The sequence below is a fragment of the Hibiscus syriacus genome, unplaced genomic scaffold, assembly GCF_006381635.1.
Source record: "Hibiscus syriacus cultivar Baekdansim isolate YM2019G1 unplaced genomic scaffold, ASM638163v2 tig00111100_pilon, whole genome shotgun sequence".
Taxonomy (NCBI): domain Eukaryota; kingdom Viridiplantae; phylum Streptophyta; class Magnoliopsida; order Malvales; family Malvaceae; genus Hibiscus; species Hibiscus syriacus.
The window spans coordinates 117,986-142,634 of NW_024062985.1; the positions used below are offsets into that span (position 1 = coordinate 117,986).

The window sequence follows — 24,649 nt, forward strand, 5'->3', positions numbered from 1 at the left end:
TTCTTTTCCTTTTTTATAACTTGCAAGGGTTCATCATAGAATCAAAGACAACGTTGGTTACTGGGTTACAAGTCCGCAACTCTTTAAGAAAATGAAAAAGGAAACTTATTTTCAAGGCAACAACAACAATTAGGACAAACTGATCTCAAGCGTTAAAGTTCTCTCTCTCTCTCTCTCTCTCTCCCCCCCCCCTTGTCTGAAGAAAAAACTGTCATTCACTGCCATACATTTACAAGTAAAAGAGTTTGTGTATGAACCAGTAAGGGAAGAAGGTAAGTTCAAGTTTCTACAAATATTATATAATAAGTTTGTGATGGATGTATGCGTTTTTCTTTCTTAAATTAAGTTTTAAAATATCTATACATATTTATTTAGTATTATAAGGTTTGTTTCAGTCTTCTTCTCCACTGATTTTCAACACATATTATAAGATTTAGTTTTAATATAGATATTTTGCGTTGGAATGAGTGTTTTTAAGTAAAATATTTTAGGAATAATTAGTGATGTTGAGTATTTAGACTGAATAATTACATTATGCCTCAAATCATACTAAATTAAAATATAATTTGAATTAAATTTAAAAATAAATATAGTGTAGGACCAAAATTATAATTTAAAAGGAGATGAGGTTGAAAAGTGATGGATGATTTGGTATCCACTTCATAAATCAAAGTAATCCTTCACCGTTTTGGATGGTCATTCATGATAAACTTCCGACAAATGAAAGGCTGGTACGACGATTGATGAGCATTGTGTATTATGTTATGGGAATAATGAAACAGAAGATTATCTATTTCATGGATGTAGTTTCAAAAATTCTAATTCGAGAATGGTCTTGATGCCATGTATAGGAGCATGATGAAGTTGCAGCAAGAATTTCATTAGTTATGTAAAAAGTTCAAAGTAAGTCCCTCGTTAAAAAACTTGAATTTGAACCTACATATAATAAAATAACACGTACATTTTTAATCACTCGACTAATTAATTGACCTTTATGAATAATGACTTAATATGCAAAGTTTTGGTGAGTACAAGGTTTTAAACTAGTAATATAAAATGAGAATGTCACCAGAGTGCTCAACCCAGAAGGCTGAAGCTTTTCTACAATTTGGAGGTAAAAATATAGTGGACCATATCTCTGTCTAATGTGTTTGGGACAATGCCATTCTGGTTCTTCATGATTAATTAACATCCTTATCCTCATTCTTTGAGCTACACTTCAATGATTGTGAATGCTATATACAATTTTAAGATTCCATTTCTTTATCCTTCTATCTCATTAGAAATGAAAGAGCAAAGCATAAATAATGGCCATCTGAATCAAGATAGACCAAGGATTGTTGGAGTTTGATCGCATCCCTTGAAAATTTTAAATTATGATATAATTTAAATGTTTTTATTTTTTTATCAATAATCAAATTTTGTAACTCTTAAAATTTTATAATTTTATTCCTCCAAATTTCTAATATAATTTCTTAAATTTAAACCCCTAACATAAAATCATGTGTACGTCATACACCTGACTAACTATTAACCCCTCCGACCCTTTCTCTTATATATATATTTGAAGTGCTGGTAATATATATACATAAAGTTATAGTGAATCACAAGACAATACTAGTTAAAAAGTATAATAATTATAATTATTGTTAAAAATATTAGTTTATAAGATATAAACTCATATACCTTAAAAAATAATTTTTATTTTTGAATAATTGTACACATAAAAGTTTAATTTTAATTAAATTATATAAATATTTTATTTTTAGTTCAATTTCAAACATATAATTTTAGTTAGATAAATATATTTTTAAGAAGGTACAAATAAAAAATATAAATACAGATCATAAATAATATATCTTTTTATTTTAGAATCAAATATTAGAGTATACAATAAGACTAAAAACCAAAATTTATTATAATATAATCCACACATGATGAAAATTTAAATAAAAAATAAAATTTATAAAAAATCATACATATTTAATATGCATTAAGTGAGACTTAAACTCAAACCTTAAAGTTATTGGATATGTTAAATAAATATAATTATTTATATGCATAATATGTGAAATGATTCAAAGTTGATAACAATAGTTTATAAAAACTGATCAAATAAAAGTTTTATGTATATAATATTATATTAAATTAAAATTCATATATTATATTACCCATTAAGTTAAAAATTTATATATGTAAAATTTAGATTTTATTTAAAGAGAAATAAATAGCTTTGTTAAAACCTGTTTCAAGAATAATAAAGCTTTCGCCAGTTAGAACCTCCCAAACCCAGTGCTCTGTATGAGCTCGTAGATCCATTTTTTCTCTTCTTTATTACTAGTATGAGAATAAGAATCTAATATATTTTTGGGTAAACTATACTAGTGACCACCACACTATAGCCTCTTTTCACTTTGACCATCATTTTTTAATTCTTGTCAATCAGGCCACCCAACTATTTAAATGCATTCAATCATGCCACTTGCCGTTAACAATTAACGGAAGTGATGACGAGATAATTAATAAATTTGATATAATTACACATTTGGTCATTGTTACTTATATATTCTATCAAATTGGTCATAATTTTGATAAATTAAAATAAATTTAATCTTCAAATCAGATCATGCCATATGTTAGTAGTGTCAAATATCATGTCACGTGTCGCCACCCGATTGGAGGATTTAATTTATTTTAATTTCGTATATTCAGTTACCACCAATAAGAGGGTGACACATGTGGGCATGGGATTCAAACTTGGGTAGTGTGGGTGACAAAGGAGAGTATCAACCACATGGATAAGGCTACTCATTTGCCTTGAAATTGACTACATATGGTATATAACTTATATCTTAGTGTAATTTTAAATTCAAAAAATTATATATATCTTAACTTAAATTAATGTCTTAATAAAATTGAATTTATTTTATTTTTATCTTAACTAAAGTAAAAAATATAAATATATTAGTCTTTTTAAACTTAAAAAAACATTTTTACCTTAACTTAAATATTTAAATTTTATTCTTACAATATTTTAAAATTGAGATAAAAAAATATTTTTTATAGTTAAGATAAAAATAAAATATATTTTTAAATTAAAAATAAGAATAAAATATATTAATATATTTTTAAATTAAAATAAATGTATATTTTCAAGTTAAGATAAGAATAAATAATATTTAATAATTTAAGGTAAGAATATATTATATTTAATAATTTAACTTAAGAATATAATATATGTAACAAGTTAAGATAAAAATAAAATATATTTTTAAGTTAAGTTAGGAATAAAATACATTTTATAAGTTAAGATAAGATTAAAATACATTTTTCAATTAAGATAAGAATAAAATAAACTCAATAAGTTAAAAGAATAAAATATATTTTTAAATTTTGAGATGTGATTTTAAGTTAAGATATATTTATTATTAAGAATTTAAGATTATACTAAGAAACTATATATATATATATATATATATATATATATACTCTTTTATAAACCATAAAATGGGCTTGTCTTAGTGGTTAGTGCTCTCCTTTGTCACTCCAGGGACTTTAGTTTGAATCCCATGACCTCTTCTTTAGTGTTTTTAATTTTCATTCCACCTGATGATAACATGTGTCACTCTCTGATTGGTAGAAACTAATTATATTAAATTAAACTAAATTAAATCCTCCAATCGGGTGGAGACATGTCTCATGATATTTGGCACTACTGACATGCGACATGATCTGATTTGAAGATTAAATTTATTTTAATTTATTAAAATTATAATCAAATTGATAGAATATATAAGTAATCGTGACCAAATATGAAATTGTACCAATTTTACTAACTGTCACTTCATCACTTCCGTTAACTATTGACGGCCAGTGGCCTGATTGAATGCATTAAAAAATGGTGGTCAAAGTAAATAGGGGCTATAGTTGGGTGGCCATTGGTATAGTTTACCATATATTTTTAATATATTTACATAAATATGAGTTAATTACATCATATTTCCCCTACCTATAACCCTCATTTTAAATTGGTACTTAAACTTTTTAATATTCTAATTTGATCCCTAAACTATGGCTTTCATTTTATAACAATCCTTAAACTTTTGAATATTCTAATTTTATCACTAAACTATGACCCTCTTTCTAAATGGGTCCCTAAACTTTTAAATATTCCAATTATATCCCTAAATTCATCCGAATATATAATTAGTTTCAAACATAGTTTAACCTATTTTTTCAAACATACAATAATGTAACTTGACCTAAGGATTTTGTTAACAATGGATGTGATTAATATACGAGTATAATTTAGGATAAAATTAGAATGTTCAAAAAAGTTTGGGGGTCAATTTAGAATAAATGTCACATTTTGGGGATGAAACTGAAATGTTCAAAAGTTTGAGGACTAATTTAGAATGACAATCATAATTTAGGGATGAAACTGAAACATTTAAAAGTTTAGTAACCAATTTAAAATGAGGGTCATACTTTGAGGATTTATGATGCAATTAACTCAATAAATATTTAACTTTTTAAAATTTTCAAATAAAATTTTAATATTTTTTTAGACTGTGTAAGAATCTGACATTTATTTATCTACTCAAATAAAGACCCTAATATGAAAATATTTTTAAAGATTGTTACACTCTAATTTAACTCTTTTAAAAGTTAAGATACTTATTTAAAAATATAGAAAATATTAAATTTTCATTAGATTATTTTAAAAGATAGATCCCTTATTTAAACATCTAGACGGCTTTTTCCTTTATATGATCATTTAATCTTTTACGTTGAGACAATTGTGAATTTTATTTTTATTGTTTATGTTTAAATATTTTATTTAAGAATACGCTTATATAATTCAACGTTTTTAGAAATATAATAGATTAAGTGACTTCGATGATTAAGAAATTATTATTATTTTTTTATGTTTCAAGTTTGAACATTATACATGCTGTAATATATTGAGTATTTAATATCAAATGATTTATATTCTTTGAATATAGAGTGCCTTGTATTTACTTAAACTAAAAAAAAAGAAAAGATAATGTTAGAAATAACGAACAAAAACTAAAAAGATATAGATATACTCGAACTAAACATCATCTTTAATATTTGGATAAATTACATATTTAGTCTCTCAATTATAATTATAATTTGTTTTAGTTATTTAACTAATTATTTTTCAAAACCATCACTAACGTTACATTTTAATTTTATTTTATTCACATGCTATTAAAAAATTAACAGAACTAGTACCATTATATTTTCTCATTTAGATGTATATTTTTTATTAATGTGGTGTTTAACGTTACAAATATTACCAGAAATATTTTTAAAAGTGGACATACATATGTTAGCAATATAAAATTTTGGAATGAGATGAACATAAATAAAATTTTAGTGTGGACACCATCAATAAAATAAATAACTAATTGAAGAAAATTCGAATTTTAGAATGTACACATAACACCCCCACTAAGATGTGGCCCCATCACTATCGCAAGGACCGTTAAAAATATATATAATGTAATTTAATATTATTAATAATTTTTTTTATTGTCACGAGATTTCATCAATCATTATTAGTATGTTCGAATCTAAGTATTTATCTCAATATAAACTTTAATTAACTAATTTCACTGTTGTTACTATCTTTAATCTGGTCGCAATTAATTTCATCGTTGATGAAAGTTTAAATTGAATATTTAATAAACCTTTAAAAAATGAAAGAAAAGAAAGTGGAGAGCAACAACGCCCCGCCTAAACTAAAACCCTAAAAACTACAAAAATTAGAGCCAGCCAGCCTCCTTTGCCTTCTTCTCCACCACTTAGCCTCTCCCGCATACCCCGCCACCATCCTGCCACCTCATCACCGGTTTCTTACGTCATGTCTCATAACTACCACCGTCACCTGAGCTCCGCCGTCTTCCAAAGCTTTCTTCGACCTACCATTTCCGCCACGACTGTCACCGCCATTTCAACCATCATAACCATTACCATTCATTGAGAAAGAAAAATCTTTAACCCACTATCGGATTCTCACACATTTTCAACTTCAAAGTTCAAATATTATAAATGTTACTGAAGCCAATTTTTAACGGTATCATTACTTGTAATGATTAATTCTAATTATAATTAGTATTCACATTAATAATCGATAACTGTTGACTGTTACTCTAATTAGTTATAATCTAAAAAATCATTTACTAAAAATACTTTTGAAATAGATAAAATATTTAGATTAAATACTGTTTTAAAAATATAAAAGAATATACAAAAGAATTAATGATATGAATTAAAACAAATAATTTTGTTCAATTTTTTTGACAGAGACCATTAAATCAACCAAAAAGTTAAATCAGATAAATGTCGAATGTCTACATTTTTACCATATAATTACTGTCCTAGATCCAGAGGAACACCCATTACAAGCCCTTTTAACATTTTTAAAATTGATAGGTTAAACGTCTACAACTCGTGAAATCCTCCGTTGTCTGACATGAACTTCACTACACTAATTGCTGAAGAAAGACTAGCCAGCGAGTGGATTAGCATGTATTGTCACACGGTTCAGCCTTATCTCTGCAAGTGGCCGATCGCCTGCTCCTGTTTGAGTCTGCATCAACAAAATAGCGTTCAGTCATGCTAAACAAGAAATTGCAGGTTGCAAGTTGCAAGATGCAGCTGCATTGAACTTATTTTCAGTGAGACTGAGATTGAAAAATAAGAGATTTGGTTCCGGAAAACCATTCACTTCAGATTCATGTTGAATGTCTTTCTTTTGGGTACCTCAGCAGTCAGCAAATTAAAAATAATCTAGAATTTCCCCTACCCTTTGAAATCCCCAAATCATAATTGTGGAGATAAGGTAATCCAGCATGGATTAGTACCATTTTTATAGCAAATGATGTAAACATCAACACAGAAAGTCATTTGGACAAAGAAAGAAAGAGTTTGCATGAAGATCTAAATCCCAACGTAATTATTTCCGAGGCATTCTAAATCAAAGCAAACTAAGCAGGGAAATATGTCTATATGTTCCAGTACAATATACCTTTTCCATGATATCCAGGACTTCAAAACCATGGATAACCTTGCCAAGCACAGTGTATAATCCATTGAGATGTGGCTGCTTTGCATATGTTATGAAGAATTGGCTCCCGTTAGTATTAGGACCACTATTAGCCATTGACAATATACCCCTCGCATTATGCTGTAAGAAGGTAAACTTTTGTCAGATAAAAAAGGGCGTGTCTACATTCAAAAGTAATGAGCAATTTAAAATGTGGCAAGTGTTAAAAGATTATAACTTGTAACCAGACATTGAAACTAAACTTTAGTTTCGATGGTTCCAAGATAAAAGGATGGTTCCACGATAAAAAATGAAGGGTGGGAAGGTTATAGAAACCAAAATTTCAGACTCAAAGAGTATGTCAGCTAAACAAACGTTCCATTCACTCCTCAAGGTTAAAACCTGGACTTGAAGCATAATGGAAAACCATAGGCTTCTCAGAAGAAAAAAAAAGCTAACCAATCTTCAAACAAGAAAGAGTGTTTTTTTCTCCTTCCCCACTCTTAATGGGTAAAAGTTGATGACAAAATTTTCTCAAACCACTTTGAGAGATTGCATAAGCTAAGTTCACGATGAAAATTTTTCTTGTTTCACTAACTATTAAGCTTAACATACCTTGAGGGATTCTCTAATCTCATCATTGAACTTCTTGCCCCATATACTTGTTCCCCCTTTGCCTGTTCCGGTTGGGTCTCCACCTTGAATCATGAAACCTTTAATATTCCTATGAAATATAGTCCCATCATAATAACCACTAGCACAGAGTGCCAAAAAGTTCTGCACCCAAACGAAACACTAGTATTATTTACATGGGCAATAGCAAAAAACAATTACTTTGTAAAACATAAACAAATGCATTCACTAAAATAGATGCCTCAGAAAGTTATACCCATTAGAATGCAAAATTTCTCCACTGTAATGAAATTAAGCAAGACTTGTATTTTACGCTTGCAAATACACCAAAAAACAAAAGTTTATAGATCGAAAAAGAAAAGCATAAATACAGCCTATGTTACTTGCACTTGGGAACAATACAAGTCTCCAATACAGGTATGAGTATGATATGCATATGTTTAAATCTTTTCCATGCATTCTAAAGGCGGGGCATTAAACTCCCATACCCGTGTCCTTGGGTATCTGATACATGTATTTCAAAACCATGAAAAGTCTAACATAGAATATAGGTATATAGCAAAACTATATCATAAATAATTATACAGAACTCATTAATACACTGAAAGGAGATAATTTCCTTTAAAGAATAAGGCAAATAATAACAGTGGTAACATACAAAGAATTTGTCACCAATTTCCTAAAACTTTGGATTAGGGCAACAATTGGTACCAAAGAATATTCCCTTAAGCAAAATACTAGCCCTAATCTATAGTTTATCAATAATTTTATTTCTGAACAGCATGCGGCAGCAGAACCTTCAGCTAGTATTATTTTCAGATAAATAAAATCAGATTACTGAAAAAGAAAGGAAACATTTGAAGGAAATGAAGGTCCTAACCTCCGCCGTTTTAGCGACCTCATCGCAGAAGATCTCGCACTTAATGTCACCAAGATTTGTATGCAAAGTAACTGACTGCAATACCAAGGAAATAACAGATTAGATGTTGTAACGCATTGTATGTGTTCGACAGAATTACTCAAATAGAACTCACCATGTTATGAATAGGCTCAGATATCAGAACCGAAAGTAGCGGAGTTTCTTGGGTTGATCAAGCTTCTGGTTTCTGGTGATTGAAGGAACTAAGAGCTTTCGTCAGAGCTCAGACTTCAAGTCGCGGCTTCGTTGCGCTTCTGGGCGCATGTGCTTACAGGCTTGTGAATTGCAGTGGTGTTTCGAAGATATTTCTAGACTGCGGTCCCGACTCCCGTCTGCCAACACCCAACGCTGCCTTTAAATGCGAGAATTGGGCCAACCACGGTATCCTATGTTGGACTCGGGACGGGGAGATTCGTTACGGGCCTAAAATTAGAGAATAGCTATTCATTTTAGACTAAAATAATATTAAATGGATTGTTCCAATTGCATGGAGAAAGGTAGGTTATATTTTTTTGTGCACAGGTACGATTTCAGAGGGTTAGATTAATTCTGGATGATTTGATTTGGATTGAATTAATTTTAGTTCTAAAATTTTCAGCAATTTGTCACTTTTAATTATTTAGAGTTCAAATTATTTTAAACTAAATTTATCAATTAAAATTTTCAAATCAAATTATATCAAGTTTTGTTCATTTTAAATTTATCAATTAAAATTTTCACTAAATTTACTCTAAAATGTTACGCTCTTGATAAGTTTTTCAGTTACAACTAATATACGTTTTTTAGTCTTATATTAACGGATTGTATTTAGATTTGATTTTAGTTTGTTTAATATCTGTAGAATATATTAATGAAAGCACTTTGGATTCGATATTCAAAGTTGGTTTCGGGATTGATCTGAAATGCATAGAAGGGTCAAGCAAAGAAGGGAATGCTTTTATGAAGGCATTCGATGATGCGAACGAGATGGTGTATTGGCGTTATGTTGACCCTTTTTGGAAGCTCAAAAGGGCTCTTAACATTGGCAACGAAGCTGCCCTCAAAACCAACATCCAACTCATTCACACCTTCGTTCCCAATGTTATTAGCACCAAGAGGCAACTACTCTCCACTAAACTTTATATGGTCAGTCATTTCCTAGCTCATACATACTTTCTTCTTAATATTGCTCTATTCTTTAATTCAAAGGTTTTTTAGACTAAATATTTAAATAATGATCAAGGAGTTGTCCATATATATAAGGTTCTAGTCTTTCAAAACCTTAAAAATAAAGGTTTAAATATACATTTGATGCTGAAATAAAATATTTTTTTTTTCAATTTGTATGTAAAGAATTTTTACTTCTACTTTGATACATGAATTATGTATTTTTTCTCAAATGGTTACTTAAAGAATTTTCACTCCTAAGTTGGTTTATTTGAACTTTAATGTCATCCACTATTTTGATTCTTTTATTAAAGATGTTAACTTTTGATGACATGATAATATAAGATTGTACCCCGTGTCAGTGATGATATCATAATGTATATGTAAAAAAATTTTGTAAGAATTTATTAAAAGCACCAAAAGAATGGATGAAATTAAAATTTGGGTATCAACTTTCTGAGTAAAATTTCTTTAGGTACCAACAATGAAGGTGCCTACTTGAGGTACCAACTTGCGAGTAAAGATTCTTTAGGAACCATTTTAAGAGAAGTACTAAAACCGTATGATCAAATTAACCACAATTTGACGGTTAATATATGACTCTTGAAGAAGAAGAAAATTGAACAAATGATCCGAGTTTGAGTGACTTAAGAATATATAGTTTCTGATTTAGTTTTATATATTTGAAGAATGTAAAAGAAGATATACTTTCGAGATTTTTAGTGGAAAGCGAGAAGGATCCTGAAACGATGAATGACAAATACCTAAGGGAAATAATACTCAACTTCATAATGGCGGGAAAAGATACGTCTGCTAACACTTTATTTTGGTTCTTCTACATGCTCTCTAAGAACCCTTTGATTCGAGAGAGAATTGCTCAACAAGTGATGGACATCACTGTTAGTGAAGCAAAATACGAAAACGTTGAAGATTTCGTGGCTACCATAACCGATGCAACCCTTGACCAAATGCACTATCTCCATGCAGCAATAACTGAGACCTTGAGGCTTTACCCTGTTGTTCCTGTTGTAAGTTCACTCACAAACTTTGATTTATTTATTTATTTGGCATAATCACAAAAAGTGCCCTAATGTTTGATTAGATAATCATTTTGATATTTACTTTTTTCAAAACACTTTGGTCCCAATGTTTCATTTTGAGGTAAAATAAATCTTATGTGTCCAAAATGATGACGTTGTACATATCACGTGTATATAAATAATGATGTGAGTCATGTGAGATATACCACATAGTCACAATGGTGATATTAAATATGTCACATGTACATAAATGATAATATAAAAAATGTCATGTATATATATAAGTGATGACGTGACATTCTACGTGTACATAAGTGATGGTGTGGTACATGCCACATCATCACTTTTGACATATAAGGCTTACCACATTAATGATAAGTATTGACCATTAATCAACTAAAAATTTACATCGAACAAGGGATATTTTGCCCCAAAATGAAATATTGGGATAAAAGAACAAGAACCAAAATGACTATTTTATATAATATTAGGGATGAATTTAGATAATATGCCTTATTTATTTTCCTGTTTTACGCGTGCTGATTTTACCGTTATCTTACTTATTGTACCATCAAATTATGATTGTGGTCTTAATTTTACGGTACAAAGGATGGAAGGTGTGCAAGGGAGGATGATATTCTACCAGATGGGCACAAAGTAAAGAAAGGGGATGGAGTATACTACATGGCGTACGCCGTGGGTAGAATGCCTAAGTTTTGGGGAGAAGATGCCCACATTTGCCGACCCGAAAGATGGCTTCAAAATGGGGTTTTCCAGCCTCAATCACCTTTCAAATTCGTAGCATTCCATGTTCGTCTTATTTTTTTTATTTGATTTGATCTTTTTTCTATTCTTTTTTTGTATGATTGTAATGGATTTTCAATCTTTGTGAGCTTTGCAGGCTGGTCCTCGAATTTGCTTGGGCAAAGATTTTGCATATCGACAGATGAAGATAGTCTCAATTGCAGTCCTTCGCTTCTTTCGATTAAAATTAGTTGACGATATGAAAACTATTACTTACAGGACAATGTTCACTCTTCTTATGAAGGAGGGCCTTCGTCTTTATGCCGTTCCTAGGGCACCTACGTAAAAATGAGCACACAAGTTTCAAATATGTAGTTTTATTGTTAAAAGTATTTTTTGATCTATTTATGTTTTGTTATTCAAATTATATATATATATATATCAAAGAAAATAACATTTCATCAATATATATATATATTATTTTAAATTATGTGACATTATCTGATTTATTGATGGTCATAAATTTAGATTTCGTCATCGTTTTAACTTTAAACATTGTATATGAAAAACATCATACTATATATTCTAAGTAATCAATTAATAATATAATGACAATTATTTGATACGTTTCTAATAGAAAAATAATAATTTTACAAGCACACCTAAAATATTGACAAGTGTATTAACGTGCTTTTTAAAATTAAGGACACTTACTATAAACTTAAGCACACATGTGAAATTATTTTTTTTCCACCGTTAGTATATTAAATAATTATCGCTAAATAATTAATAAAAGTATCATTAAAATGAATAATATTTACCAAAATAAAATAATTTTTATATAATACATATCTTTACATTTTTAAATCAGAGAATGGCATCATTTCAACTTTTCAAAGACTAAAAAATCTTGCATATTAAAAAAATTAATTGATCAACATTTTAAATAAAAAATTATGATATACACTGAAGAAAAAAATCTCAAAATTATACTTTGATCTTTGATCTTGTGTAGTTAAAGAAAAAATAATCATAAAGATCTCAAAAAGTGTACAACTTATCCTATATTTTTTGAACATATCAAAATTCTATAATAACTCTATTTGCATGTCTCGTAACGTAGCCGTAGGTCCTTTTGGTGAAGAAACAAGCCCAACTTAAATCCCACCATGGCCCTTCCTAAAGCACTGGTCTCCTTCGATAATTACACGACTGTTAATCGTATCATTATAGGGTTAATTATTAAATACACGAAGGCAGATGCCGCGTTAACTCACTCGATTTCTTCCTACACAAGCGATTCGGGTCAATTGTGCATCTTCTATACTTCTTTAGCCAATCAACATTCCAAGGCTGACCTATGAAGAGTAAGACTTTTATGAGAGGGTTGAGCCCTCCGCCTTCCCAACCATGCTTAAGCTTTTGTTCCACCGCTTTTCGAGCTCAACTGCACATCGCAAGGCCATAATAAACGAGAGTTCAAATTCCGATAAAACAACACAAATTTTAGTAATTCTAAATTAGTATTTTTAAAATGGCATAATGACATTATCCATAACATTTGATTAAATAGTCACTTTGAATTCTATTTTTTTTGAAACATTTTGACCATAATATTTTATTTTGGGACAAAAAAATCCCTCCGTGAATGGAAACTGTTAGTCAAATAAATTGTCAACGTTCCAAAATAGAGGATTTTTTGTCCTAAAACGAACCACCAGGGCCAAAATACTCCAAAAAAGAAAAAGACTAAAGTGACTATTTAGTCAAATATTAGGGTCTTTTTGCCCTAAAATAAAATATTGTAGCCAAAATGCTAAAAAAAATAAAGGCCAAAATAACTATTTAATCAAATGTTAGTTACTTTTTTTTTTGGCATTATGCCTTTTGAAATTATATTGTTCTAACTCTTTATTTTCCTTGAAATATTCATGTCTAGCACTCATATCTTATGCACATTGGAACATGGGTATAAGAATATTGTTCTCTAAGGATCATCTAGAACATTGTTGATATTTAGTTAATGATACCAAGAAATGGAAAAAGAAAATAGTTCAACTTACGGCTGGATCTGTGAAAACGATCAACTGCTTATCTGCAGTAGATACTAGAAGATTTGTGTTATCTTCGTTCAAAGCAAGAGCTGTAATGTCCTGCCCTTCTTTCAGTTCCAAGACGTAGAACACCTGCAAGTGAAAAGGTGGCACATAAGAGGACAAGTTGCAAGCCGAAACCACAACGATGCCACATTGACTTGTACTGGAGGTGCAGATAGGGGATAATAGAATCTCTGAATCTGTTTAAAAAATTTTGTGTACCTTGAGTATGTAGATCCAGAAAGCAAATGGAAGGTTGCTTACACTCAAGTCTCGGTTTTTATTGCGCAAAGTTGAGTTCATTCCAATTAAAGCACTCTCACTATCCACGGATATTTCCATGCAACCTATACTGCCCAAGGAAGTAAGTTGTGCTCTTGCAACCAGAACTCCATTGAGAGTGAATGTGCTGAGAGTTTGTTGCGATTGGTTCCAGGTTAAAACGATTCCCTCGGATGAAAGGTAGATAGCATCAGCTTCCACACCAGCAAGCCGTCTAATCAAACAGCCTGTTCTCATAGAATGCAACAGAGCATCTGATGGAAGGCCACATGAAACAACCATACCTAGATCCGTACTGACACAGCAACGAAGAATTTCCCTGTGGTGACCTCGAAGGACATGTATGGGACCTTCTATCCGACGCTTCAAGCTTTTATCTGCTATGATTTTAGCTAAACTATCTCTAGAAGGTGTGGCTGGGATGTGAGGGGTAGTAGGTGTCTCAGATGTGCTACTTGAGCCCTTACTTGCCCTATGTATCCTCCAAAGTAGCACTGTACTGTCCCGGGATCCTGTTACGAGATAGTTACTATCCGGCGATAGAGAAAGGCAAGTAACTGGAGCAGTGTCCAAAAGCCATTTCCAGTGTATTTGCTCCATCAGATGACAAAAGCTTGATACTTGTTAGGAAATAAACCAAGTACAAGTAATTTCCCTATAACCAGATTAGTGAGAATGCGAAATAAAAGCGGAAAAATAATACCCGAAATTTGATAACGGAGTTCAGCCAATTTATGCTTACGTCTCCGGACTGCTGCAGATCTTTTACTAAGAGAGAAATTTTACAAGTGTTTACAAAACACTCACTACTCACAAGAAAGCTCTCTAGTATTGGGAGAAAGAAATGATTTTTGGGATGATTTTGAAGCTAAATGAGCTAGGGTATTTATAGTTAAAACTTAGGGACTAATATTGTAATTAAAAATAAAAATATTTTGGGCAGCCCCCCTCCCCAATTTGTTTTAGCAGCCCCCCATTTTTCTTCCCTTAGCAGCCCCCCTGGCTGCTGTCTTTGACCAACAATCTCCCACTTGAAGACTAATTTCAATCTGTCTTCACACCTCGATCGATGCAGCAGTATTTTTGGTCTTTTATTCTAGCATGCCAACTGAAGTTGAACACAACTTCAGTTTGTCCGTGGTCACCGTCTTTGTTAACATGTCTGCCGGATTTTGAGCTCCACTAATCTTTTCAAGTTTCAAAATCCCATCTTCCAGAAGAGACCGGATAAAATGATATCTCAATTGTATGTGCTTCGTCCTGGAATGAAAAGACGGATTCTTCGCTAGATGGATAGCACTTTGACTGTCGCAATACAAGACATTGTTTTCTTGTTTCTTACCTAACTCGTCCAAGAAACTTTGGAGCCAAACCATCTCCTTGCTGGCTTCCGTAACAGCGACATATTCTGCTTCAGTTGTGGAGAGAGCAACTATCTTCTGTAGTTGAGAAACCCAACTCACTGCAGTACCTCCTAGAGTGTAGACATACCCTGTAGTGCTCCTTCTGATGTCAATATTTCCGGCTAAGTCAGCATCTACATAGCCTGTCAGTATCGTATCTCCACTTTTGAAACAAAGTGCTTTGTTTGTGGTACCCCGCAGATATCTGAGGATCCATTTGACTGCTTCCCAGTGTACCTTGCCCGGATTATTCATGTACCTGCTAACAGCTCCCACTGCATGAGCAATATCTGGTCTGGTACAAACCATGGCATACATCAGACTTCCAATTGCTGAGGCATACGGCACCTTCACCATGTGTGCACGTTCTTCCTCCGTCTTTGGTGATTGGTCTTTGGAGAGTCTGAAATGAACACCTAAAGGTGTACTTACTGGTTTAGCATCTTGCATGTTGAACCTGGAGAGTACTTTGTTGATGTACTCAGCCTGTGATAACATCAAAGTCCCCGACTTTGTGTCTCTTTTGATCCTCATCCCAAGAATCTGCTTTGCAGCGCCGAGATCCTTCATAGCAAACTGCTTCGACAATTTTTGCTTCAAGTTTATAATCTCTTGCATATCTGAGCCTGCAACGAGCATATCATCAACGTACAATAATAAAATAATGAAGCTGTTGTCGAACCTCTTGATGTAGCAACAATGATCTGCTTGGCATCTGGTAAAACCACTGCTACTCATGAAACTATCGAACTTCTTGTACCACTGTCTTGGAGCTTGTTTTAAACCATACAAGCTCTTCTTTAACCTGCATACCAGGTTTTTCTTGTCTGCTTTTATGAAGCCTTCTGGTTGCCTCATATAGATTTCTTCCTCCAAATCACCATGAAGGAAAGCTGTCTTTACATCTAACTGCTCAAGATGTAAATTCTCTGCAGCTACAATTTTCAACACCAGTCTGATTGTAGACAGTTTTACGACTGGAGAGAAAATTTCATTGTAATCAATACCTTCTTTTTGCTGAAAGCCTTTGACAACCAATCTTGCTTTGTAACGTTTGCTCCCATCGTGCTCTTCTTTGATCCTGTAAATCCACTTGTTATGGAGCGCTCTCTTGCCTAGTGGTAATTCAGCTAATTCCCACGTCTGATTTGACATAAGCGAGTCCATCTCATCTTTCATGGAAGACTCCCACTTGACTGAATCCTCCACTTGCATTGCTTCATCATAACACTCTGGTTCACCATTGTCAGTCAGCAACAAGTAGTGTAAAGAAGGTGAATACCGTTGGGTTGGTTTAGGAATTCTGGAGGAGCGTCTCAGTTCTGGTGTGCCTGGTTCTTCCTCTTGAACTGCTTCAGGACTGATCTGAACATTATTTTCAGAAATCTCCTCGAACTCAGCAAATTCCTTTGTTTCAGCCTCGGTATTACTTGATTTTGCGGTTGACCTGTCTTTGTACATCACATTTTCATTGAAAATGACGTCTCTGCTTCTGATGATCTTTCGATTTTCGTAGTCCCAAAACCGGTAACCAAACTCATCACCGCCATAACCAACAAAGGCACATTTGTTGGACTTAGCATCAAGCTTACTTCTTTCAGCAGAGTCTATGTGTACATAAGAAATACAACCAAACACTCTTAAGTGTGAAAGGTTTATTTCTTTCTTGCTCCAAACTTCCTCTGGTATTCTTCCATCCAAAGGAACTGAGGGCCCACGGTTGATCAAGTAAGCTGCAGTGTTGATTGCTTCAGCCCATAGAAATTTGGGCAAGCCGGCATGTATCCTCATACTTCTGGCACGTTCATTCAGAGTTCTGTTCATGCGCTCTGCTACACCATTATGTTGCGGTGTCTTGGGAACTGTTGTCTCCATTTTGATCCCATTGTTTGCGCAGAAATCTCTGAATCTACTGTCTCTGTACTCTCCTCCATTGTCAGACCTCAACCGCTTGACTTTCAAACCAGTGTCATTTTCCACCATGGCCTTCCATTTTCTGAAGGTATCAAAGACTTCTGATTTCTTCTTCAGAAAATAAACCCACACCTTCCTTGTTGAATCATCGATGAAGGTGACATAATATAGTGAGCCTGCAAGAGATGGAACTGGGGATGGTCCCCATACATCAGTATGAATCAATTCTAACCTTTCTGCCTTGGGTGCCTTGCCAATCTTTGCAAAACTGACTTTCTTTTGTTTTCCAAAGATGCAATCCTCGCATAGTCCGACATCCACATTCTTTAGATCCGGCAGCTTCCCTTTTGACAGAAGTATCTTCATTCCTTTCTCGCTCATATGGCCAAGCCTTTGGTGCCATAGGTTTGATTTTCCATCAGCATCTGCTACTGCAATGATATTCTCTAAATTTGAGGTTACATAGAGAGTACCAGTCTTCTTACCACGAGCAATGACGAGTGCTCCTTTGGTAATCTTCCATTCACAACCTGAAAAGGTTGTACTATATCCTTCTCCATCAAGCTGTCCAACAGAAATCAGATTTCTTTTGAGGCCAGGAATATGTCTCACTCCTGTCAGCTTCCAGGTGGTCTGGTTTGGCAGCTTTAGTCGGATATCTCCTTTTCCGACGATCTTCAAGGTTTCATCATCAGCAAGATGAACCTTCCCAAAATCACCACTGATATAGTTCTCCATGATTTCTTGGCATGGGGTGGAGTGGAAAGATGCCCCTGAATCCAAGATCCATGATTCAATCGGACTGTTGACGCTTAGAATCATGGCATCACCTGTCTCCTCTGTCACGTTGGCAGATTCCTGTGCACCGGTATCTTTCTTCAGTGCTCGGCAATCTCTTTTAAAGTGACCTTTCTTGCCACAATTATAACAGGTAAAATCTTTCTTTCCCGTTCTGGATTTTTCCCGTCTGGATTTGGATCTGCCACGATTTGAATTTCTTTCTGAAGTTCTCCCTCTGGACTCCGTGTGCAAGGCTGAGGAGGTTGATGCTTCACCCGATTCTCTCCGTCGAATTTCTTCGCTCAGTACCAGATCCCGAACATCGTCGAATTTCAATTTACTATTTCCCGACGAGCTGCTAACTGCTGTAACAGTAGCATTCCAACTGTCTGGTAGAGATGATAAGAGAATTAAAGCTCGAACTTCATCATCGAATTCAATTTCTACAGAACTCAACTGGGTTGTGATTGTGTTGAGTTCATTCAGGTGTTGAGCCACTGATGCCCCTTCCGTCATCCGCAAATTGAATAATCGCCTCATCAAGTGAACTTTGTTTGAGGCCGATGGCTTCTCATACATACTGGAGAGAGCTGCCATAAGACCTGCCGTGGTCTTTTCCTTTGCTATGTTGAAAGCAACATTTCGGGATAACGTCAGTCGGATAACTCCGAGGGCTTGTCTGTCGAGAAGAGCCCAATCTTCATCCTTCATGCCCTCTGGTTGCTTTCCTGAGAGGGGTTGATATAGATTTTTCTGGTACAGAAAATCTTCGATCTGCATTTTCCAAAAGCCAAAGTCCGCACCATCGAACTTTTCAATTTTCACCTTCCCTTCGTCTGCAGCCATCGCTCCCACTCGAATCTGGCTTCGTTTGGATCGTTTCTGACAATTTCTGCGAACCGCCGTGTATTAGAACACCTCCGTCGACAAACTCGTATCGCCGACCGAATTTCACTATTCACGAAATTCACTATTCACGTGAATAGTAATGAATAGTAACCTCGCATAAAATTGACAAAATTCACAACCAAAAGCTCTGATACCAGTTGTTAGGAAATAAACCAAGTACAAGTAATTTCCCTATAACCAGATTAGTGAGAATGCGAAATAAAAGCGGAAAAATAATACCCGAAATTTGATAACGGAGTTCAGCCAATTTATGCTTACGTCTCCGGACTGCTGCAGATCTTTTACTAAGAGAGAAATTTTACAAGTGTTTACAAAACACTCACTACTCACAAGAAAGCTCTCTAGTATTGGGAGAAAGAAATGATTTTTGGGATGATTTTGAAGCTAAATGAGCTAGGGTATTTATAGTTAAAACTTAGGGACTAATATTGTAATTAAAAATAAAAATATTTTGGGCAGCCCCCCTCCCCAATTTGTTTTAGCAGCCCCCCATTTTTCTTCCCTTAGCAGCCCCCCTGGCTGCTGTCTTTGACCAACAATACTGTTATCCGCATGTCCACCTAGTAAGTGAAAAAGTTTTTAGCTTAACAGAGAAATTAAATTTAACTGAAACTAAAAGTTGGCAAAATAATCTAAACCAATAGGTTACCTGTGATAATTTCGTTATCACATGTGATGGAAACAATAGATGAGCTTCTGATCCCAGATGAAGCAAATGTTTGTGCCTGGGGCCACCCATCAGAACGTGAGCCTCCTGACCCTTTGAACTTTTTTGTAAATGCTCCACCGCTGTAGCCTGTTCGTGTTGGAATACAAATGGTTTTCCCTGAACATCGGGAGTGTTTGGCTGCCACTTATGCTGTGCAATACGAGCTCCTGGCAAATTTGAATCAACTATGATGACAGCATCTGCAAATGTTCATTAAAATAGAATGGGCAAATTGAAAATGGAATTTCTACCTGCAAATGGAGAACCTCTGAAAGTGGCATCTTTTTTCATGCGAGGGACAGTAAGAAGCTGAGATGGGGTTTGTCCAAAATGAGCAATCTGTTCTTGTATAGCATGCTGTTGTACCTTTCATTAATATAAATGTGCAAGGCAATGAGAAATTTCCAAATAGAGCAGAAATCAGGGAGGGAAATAGCAAATCAAACTTACTGGATCAGATATCTTGTCAATATTAACTGTCCCTTCATATGTAATATAAGAGAACGTGTTATTTGCTGATATAGCTTCTTTGCCCCGTTGCTTATACCTGAACATTCCAATTCACTCACATAAATTCTAGAAACGCAAGGTGGCCTAAAACAAGAATCTCCATGACAGCTATTATTAAAAAGAATATCAATTGAAGATAACAAAGGAAAATGGAAATCAATAGCCTTTCTTTTGGAAAGGGGAGAAAGTAAAAGAAAACAGACCCAAATATAAGGTCAATCCATTCATGCAAATGTGCAGATACATGCTCACTCTCAAGAGCCATTCGATGTTTATGAATGAAATCAACTGGGTTTTGGGCCCATGGTGGAAGTTTGACAGAACCTACATGTTGAAAGAAAAGAATAATAAAAATCAGAACTCAGTGTAACTGGCATTTCTCTCTCTTCAGATAATGAAAAGAGGCTACTCAGGTACATACCGAGCTTTCCTCCTGATTTCGTAGTTCCAAAATCGATTGAATTTTCATTTTTTAACATCTCAGGGAGGTAAAACAGCTCAGGAACCTAAAATAAATAAAAATTAGCTGACCCTTATTCCCATATGTAATGGGGTAAGAGGAGATAGGATAGTAGGCTGCCTCCAACGCCAGATTGAGAGCAGCTTCCGTAGGAGACCTCCGAATTATGAAATGCCCTCCGTGGACTCAATCCCACGACCCTAAGGATAAGAACCTTGTGCTCTACCAACTGAGTTTGATGGTCATTTCGAACCTAAAATAAATAGAATAAACTAAATACAAATGAAAAAATTCTGATAATCTATTGCAGTACAAATGCATGTAAATGCAGCCAAAACAGACTGACAAGATGATACAAGCAACAATTACAGGGTACAAGACATAATTTTTTGTTTTTCTTTCTTTTCATAAGAGAAGTTTGGCCTTCTCATAGATAAAAGAAAAAACACATACCAGTTCCTTCACGTTGTCAAGGACCCGTTTCCAAGTAGTAGCAACATCTGAAAACATATGGTCTGCCTGATCAAATTTTCCACCTTGCATCTGAATTGAAAGAGATGTAAATGGCTTAACTCTAACAAGATAATAAACACCTGCAAGAAAAATCAATACAAATGAAGTTATATAAAAATGACAAAATTCACCTGATCGACTAATTACGTTAATTTGGAAATTTGGACTGAAACAAATAAAATAATTCGGTCAAAGAATAGAACACAAGAAATTTGAGGATATAAAATGCATCTTCTTATCACTTGTTTAAAATATTTCATAGCAAATAAGTCCAAGGAAAATGTAAATCAGGATGAAAGCAAAGTAAATAGTGGTGAACTACTTTTGGAATGAGCATCGAACCTAGTGAAATGGAAGATGTGCAATGCAACTGCAAAAAGTTCATGGAACCAAGCCAACACCCTAAAGGAGATGAAATTTAGCTGCAGAACAAGAAACATGTTGGTCTTATAAAGGGAATTAGCCAATCTTGCAAAACAATTTTTCTAAGGTTGAAAGAAGAACAACAAAACAGAAGATGGTAAAGAATGTAATTTATTTTCTTTTAAAACACTCAACAGGTAACACAACATTCCATACAAATGTCCTAAGTACCATGAGGAAACAAACAAGAGAAATCAACCTTGCCGTGAATTGCAGGCATACATCCAAGTGTCCAATAGTGCCCCTATTTGAAGCAATTTAAATAACCACTACAAATGAACGACGGAAAATTTTAAACAGAATGGAAAACCTACTGCCTATCTGGATTCAGTGCTCCAATAGGCTGCAAAGACAGATGAAGTTATAATGGAAAAGGAGAGTGCAGATACAAAGTGTCAGCAGGATTAAAGTCACACCACCTTTGAAAGATCTCGGAAAGCAGAAAGATCAGCAAGATCCAAATTCTTTGAACTGTAGTCAGAAAGAATCCATGGAAATACTGGATACTGTAAATAAGAGAGACAGAGAAAGTAGATACATGATATCGTACAATACTACACACAAAAATAAGCGATAACCCCTTCAAACGCACTCCAGAAAACAATCTGACCTGAGTTATGTCATTATAAGTACGCCCAGCTAGTGTATTTAACCACATTAAATATTCAAAATTGCTGATCTGCAGAGGAAATAATTCAGTCAGTAATTATGCCGCTTAATACAAGTGAATTATATATGTGAACAGTAATTCATACCTTCCACTTTGACCAGCGCTCCATTAGCTGATTGGCAGCAGACATTGCAGATGATTTTCCTGACTCAGCTGCAGCAGCAGCAGCAATTTCAGCCGCAACAGTTGCTGTGTTTAATGTATCAATTCAATATAGATCCACTTTGCAAAGGCATATCAGTGGTAAATGGCCAACGATTGTCCCCCGAAGCTAATTCCTTGGCTTTGCATCTAACAATTTTGCCATTTACCACTGATATGCCTTTGCAACGTGATAGTGATTCACCCATTGTGGCAATAAGTGAATCAACAACCAAAAAGGGAATGCAATCCACATCTTCCCTACTTCCAAAAGTCTCAGCCCCACTTACAAAATTCTTCAGCTTATCCAAGCTTTCAGGCCTCCCCATAATGGCGGAATCAACTAAATGCAACAATTCAGAAGAATCAGCTTTTGGCTTAGGCGTTATCGGTGAACCAAGGGAAGAGTAACCAGAATCATGCCACAGTTCAGAAATTGAGGAAGAATCATACTCCACCTCACACGTGCTTGTTAAATGTTGAGAGTATTCCTCCAACCCGCCAAACGAATTTCTCTCATTGTATAAATTTAAGGATTGATTTGAGCCCACCTGATGACTATGAGACTCTGCAGCTGCATTATCTCGGTTTTCTAAAGATACAGGCTGTAATTGGCCCTCATTCCCAATTAGAGTTGAGGAATGAACACCCTGTGGAATTGCACTATCATTTCTTAGTATAGCTTCGTCACCACTTATAATGTTAGCATTATCCTGATGAGATAATATTATTGCATCCTTCCCAACAGAAGCTACTTCAGGAGTATCAGAACCCCTTACCGAAGTTTCAACAAGCTTCTTTTCTTCTTCTGTCATTGCATCATTACTTCAAAGACCTAAAAAAATATCCATTTGAATCATTTACATTTAAATCCACCTGCAAAAACAAAAATAAAAAAGATGAGAATTAACAGCCACTCCAGTCAATTCCTGAAAATATAAGTCTTGCACTAAAAATGCACAATCTTAGACCATGTGAAATTACTCTTTTAGCGCAAAAAAAGAAAAGAAAAGAAAAAAGAATACTGAATTGATGATGTTCTTCATGAACTAAGCCAAATATAAAGTTTTACCAACCACTGACAACCACAACACAATTTCCCGGAAAGTTCAACTCAAATCGTAATGATTAAAGAAATTCAAATTTGAATCAACATCGTAAGATATAACATGAAGTCCCGGATCTTGCACATGAACCGCCAGTGCATTCAGAATAGAATAATGAACATAACTTTTCCGAATTATCATAAAAAATATATGATCTATTCTCACATTGACGAATCGATCAACTGGTATCGAAGTTAACAAATCAATATTAATGATAAACACAGGAAACGAGAAAATTTCGGTCCAAACCGAAATGAAATATAAAGAATTCCAATAAATGCACAGGTAACAGTTTAACGAATAAATACTATCTTATATTGACATCAGATTTATCAAAATATATATTATCAAATTTTATTTTTAAAATTTAATTTAATTTGAGATAAATATTAAATTATTCCAATCCATTATTAATAGAGTATATGATTATTTATATAAAGTTCAAATTTAAACTATTTTTTAAAATATTAATTATAAGTACAAAATATAAGGTAGAAAAAAGTTACAATCAAATATAAATATTTAACTTTATCACATGATATTTTAAATGTCTAAAATCGAACTCGGTGCTATAATAATCGAATTGAATTATAAGTTCTTTTTTTCAAACTAAAGCTAAATAATTTGTGTTATTGTTACATCCAGAGGAAATAACGTGAAAATCAAATAGCTCCACGAAAGGCAATATCTTGCTTGATGTGGACTTCATAACGGTTACACATAAAATCGGGCCACATGCATTCTTCAAATTTATCGTGCATCTGTCATTGATGCTTTTGTAACTTTCACTGAAACACTTGTAAGATTTTTCTTGATACATACTCTAACTATCATAAAAAGACAATTACTGCTTTTCAAATTTGCTAACATAAAAATTTGCATGGACATTTATAATTTAAAAAGTACATTCTACGCAAAAAAAAAAATCTTTGTTTAAATTCTCATATTCATATGATGATAGTAGACAGTATCGAAGAAATCATAACACCTCGAGTTCCAAGTAAAGACTCATTATGTTAAAAAAACACATAAACTACTATGTACAAGTACACTTTATTAACTTTTATATAAGAAATCGATACATATTAGTTAAAATGGGATTCGGTTTTGTTTGTATAGTTAGCACTAACAAGTTTAAAGGAAAAGGGTGGATTTATGCTGCCCTTTTACAAGTTA

The 24,649-nt window shown here is 33.5% G+C and overlaps 2 protein-coding genes and 1 pseudogene across 2 annotated transcripts; 1 reads left to right on the forward strand and 2 right to left on the reverse strand.

Moving 5' to 3' along the window:
* Positions 1-6,339: 6,339 nt before the first annotated feature.
* Positions 6,340-8,881, reverse strand: LOC120153554 (peptidyl-prolyl cis-trans isomerase CYP18-1). The gene is made up of 5 exons (XM_039165480.1): positions 8,743-8,881; positions 8,589-8,663; positions 7,691-7,852; positions 7,058-7,216; positions 6,340-6,619 (listed from the first exon to the last, which is right to left on the reverse strand). The coding sequence occupies exons 1-5, from the start codon at positions 8,743-8,745 to the stop codon at positions 6,536-6,538; spliced, it is 483 nt and encodes a 160-aa protein (XP_039021411.1). The 5' UTR covers positions 8,746-8,881; the 3' UTR covers positions 6,340-6,535.
* Positions 8,882-9,096: 215 nt separating this feature from the next.
* Positions 9,097-11,916, forward strand: LOC120153521 (cytochrome P450 704C1-like). Its single transcript, XM_039165458.1, has 5 exons — positions 9,097-9,124; positions 9,469-9,752; positions 10,463-10,801; positions 11,423-11,623; positions 11,715-11,916. Exons 1-5 carry the CDS (start codon positions 9,097-9,099, stop codon positions 11,901-11,903), a joined length of 1,041 nt encoding a protein of 346 aa, XP_039021389.1. The 3' UTR covers positions 11,904-11,916.
* Positions 11,917-12,685: 769 nt separating this feature from the next.
* Positions 12,686-23,182, reverse strand: LOC120153522 (annotated as a pseudogene).
* Positions 23,183-24,649: the final 1,467 nt, after the last annotated feature.